Genomic DNA, 3,315 nt, shown 5'->3' with positions numbered 1-3,315 from the left:
TCTATGTACGTACATATGGGTGACCTAGCATTCTAGGTGAAGCATCAAATCATTGTTGTATCATAAGTGGAAGTGACTTGAAGCCACGATAAACTCACATGTGTTGAAATGGTTCAAATTGTAGCTCAAGTTTGTGTTGGAAAAGAAGAATGAGGCAAAGATTGTTGTAAATTGTAATACCTTACGAAGACATATATGTATTGATAAGAATTAGCATCAAGATATTGTAAACTCAAGTGAGTGAAATAGACATATCTTTTGATCTTGAGTATAGGTATGTCATCTATCAAGTGATGAATAGTTTGACAAGTCTCAAGTGCTCAAACTACCCGAAAACCAAGGGTTAACATGAGAGAAAACTTGGCACAACACTTGCACTTGTTGGTCTTGGAGTTTTTTTTTCTGTTGGGTTGGTTATCCCTATGAATAATCTTTTTGTAGAGTCCAAGATCATTGAAATCAGAGTTTGGAGTAAGAAGTTATTTCATTTTTCGTGTGATGACCTATGCTGCTTTGCCAACATGCAAAAATTGTGCACATTCTACGTCCAATGGCTAGTTTTGGAAAACTTTTGTGGAAGTTCCACACTTTTTTTGCTATAATGACTAATTTGTGATGTAGGGGGTATTTATACCCCTCCGCTTCATTTGGAGGGTTGTTGGTTTCTCCCACACAATCATATTGAAGCCACAACCTGCTAGAGCTCTCCTCAACCCCCTTATTGTCAGATTTGTGTGATTTTATGAGAAATCTAGTGAGTTGGGTTGAGAGATTTGGTGATTGAGAGCAAGAGTGAGCAACCGAATCCATGAGAACTTGGCCCTGTTCGCTGGGAGGAATCTGGAGGAATTTGTAAGAGAGTGAATAGTGTTTTTCATCCGCGCATAGTGAAATCCGGCTGGTTTTGTGAGCAGCCGAACGAGCCCCTTGTGGGGTTCGTCAACTAATATATTAATCATTTGTTACTCTTAAATGTCAAGCCTCATAGATGGCTAGGCATTATCCGGCAAGTTCCTGTGCTTGTGGTGAGCCACAGGAAAGATTGCGAAGACTTCAACTTTGCCGCCACAAGGGAAGAAGTCCAATAGTGAAGTGAGGAAAAAGGTTGAAAGAAATTTCTCTAGAGCTTGACCTTGTGTGGTTGTTCACGACCTACTCAAAAGAGACGTTGGTCCTTCCTTGGAAGAAGCTGAGCTTCGGAAAATAGCTCCTTGTGTCTTCAGTTTTCTTTGTTTATTTTTTGACTTCTTTTCTTGACGTTGCTTCCACTCGATCCAGTTGGTTATGTGTTTGTGAGTGCATGTACTTTGTGGACTTGCTAGTGGCTACTCCATATGCATATCTTCAAGTTTGGATTGAGCTAGAAATCTCTAGGCGTAGTTATTCTCTATTTGTGTGGAAGATCTGTAGAATTCTGAGGAAGGTTTGCGCCTAGCTAACCCGCCGCAAAGTTTTGTTGTTAAATTTAAGAAACCCTATTGACCCCCTCTAGATGACATCCCGATCCTTTCGTTTGCGATATTTTTCATCTTGTTTAGAATATAGTTTTATTCAACCAAACTCCTATGGTGTGAGCCAAACAATATATAGTTGTAGCAGCGCTCGGCTCGAAATGCACTGACTTGGAGGAAGAGATCGACTTGAGTTTATCCATAAGAGCTTGAGGAAGAAGAAAAAGAAGACTTTGGGAAAGGCCTCCATTCCCCAACTCAGGTGAGGTCATGGCCGAAGGAGGGGTGAGGCCATCAGCGCCATCCTCGTTTGAAGCTTCAGAAAACTCCAACAAGGGTGAGGTGGGAAGATCTTGCGCCATGGATGGAGAGAGCAAGAGTGGGGTGAGTGATAGAATGTGGGGGGAGAGTTTTGTTGTGTGTGTGAGCTGAGAGGTGTGTGGCAGGGCTAGTGAGGTCAAGGAAACTTTGTATGACATGTAGGGCGAGCATGAGTGTTTGTCAGTGCGAGTTGTTGGCTCACAGGCGATGCTATCGGACCACTCGACAGGATCACGAGAGTTTTGTTCCGTCTAGATTTTTGGATGATCAAGGGTTAGGTACAAAGCAGACTTTGATTTAACTAAAATTTAATAAAGGATTTTGACAAACTTTTTTTTATTCATGAAAGAACCCAATACCCGCTCTCTCTCTCTTTTCTTTCCTAAATGTACAGAGTGTCGCTTTATTGCATCCTTTCATATGCTTACGTGATCAAGTTTGATGAAGACCACACTAAGAAAGCAGAAGGAAATATTATGCTACATGAAGGTGGTCACAAATATATACAATGAATATTTTGGGCTGTGTGAGTTTCTTAAAGATTATATTTCAACAATAGATAGACTCACCGTTGTATGGTGGTGTGTAAAACTAACCAAATTCTTTTACAAGGTGTCTGGTTGCTGGCCCAAATAGAAAAATCAATAAAACAGCCTCTATTTTTACTATTCTCATCAACAACATTTATCTTCGCCAGAGAGTGAATGTAAAATGAGTATGACCACTACTTGCTAAAAATGTTCAGACGCGTGCATGCCTAATATACCATGGCAACCACATCTTTGTGACTTGGTGGTAGCCCAAATGAATCGGAAAACCAAGAAGGAGCTAGCTAGGAATTGCATGCATCTATACATAGATAGATACATACATGCAATTAACTAGGACCAAGAGGAGAGAGAGGTAGGGAGGCAAACTCTCATGGCCACACAACTTACATCGTCGGTGGTCTCCATTTTGCGATCGATGTCCTATATATATAACCAACAGCCATGTTAGTTCAACAAGCAAACCTGTCATCAATAACAGCTAGCAGCAACAAATAAACACCCACCTCGCCGAGCGAGAAAATGAAGACCACCATGGCATCAGCCGCGCTGCTCTTGGTGCTAGCCCTCGCGCTAGCGTCCGCCCCACTCACAGCAGAGGCAAAGAAGAAGAAAGCAGCCGCCGCCGCGGCCACCGGCGAGTCGGCCGAGACGAAGAAGATGCCAGACAGCTTCTGCGCCACGCTCTGCGAAGGCAGGAAGGGGATGGACCTCGTCGTCTGCAAGGAGTCCTGCGAGCTCTCCCAGCGCTCCAACCTGGTGCAGTACGGGAGGATCCAGTGCAAGGGCAAGTGCACCGAGCAGAAGGGCATCACCGCGCCGGCGATGAAGGTCTGCGAGGAGCAGTGCGACAAGGACTACGTGGTGAAAGCGGCCGAGGTCACCGCTGCCTGCAACAAGACCTGCGCCAAGGAGAAGAACAAGGCGCTCAGCGAGACTTGCAGGAAGGGCTGCACCCCTCCTGCTTCTTGAAGCATGCATGCTGCATGCACTTC

At 44.1% G+C, this 3,315-nt stretch overlaps 1 protein-coding gene across 1 annotated transcript; it reads left to right on the top strand.

Moving 5' to 3' along the window:
• Positions 1-2,776: 2,776 nt before the first annotated feature.
• LOC136470994 (uncharacterized) lies at positions 2,777-3,309 on the top strand. Its single transcript, XM_066468723.1, has one exon. It carries the CDS (start codon positions 2,843-2,845, stop codon positions 3,290-3,292), a length of 450 nt encoding a protein of 149 aa, XP_066324820.1. The 5' UTR covers positions 2,777-2,842; the 3' UTR covers positions 3,293-3,309.
• The last annotated feature ends 6 nt before the right edge of the window (positions 3,310-3,315 follow it).

The sequence above is a fragment of the Miscanthus floridulus genome, chromosome 8 (assembly GCF_019320115.1).
Source record: "Miscanthus floridulus cultivar M001 chromosome 8, ASM1932011v1, whole genome shotgun sequence".
Classification (NCBI taxonomy): domain Eukaryota; kingdom Viridiplantae; phylum Streptophyta; class Magnoliopsida; order Poales; family Poaceae; genus Miscanthus; species Miscanthus floridulus.
This window is presented reverse-complemented; position numbering and strand designations above follow the sequence as displayed.

What these genes read in the sequence shown, in the direction of transcription:
- LOC136470994 (XM_066468723.1), top strand. Translation starts at nt 2,843, where the DNA reads ATGAAGACCACCATGGCATCAGCCGCGCTGCTCTTGGTGCTAGCCCTC.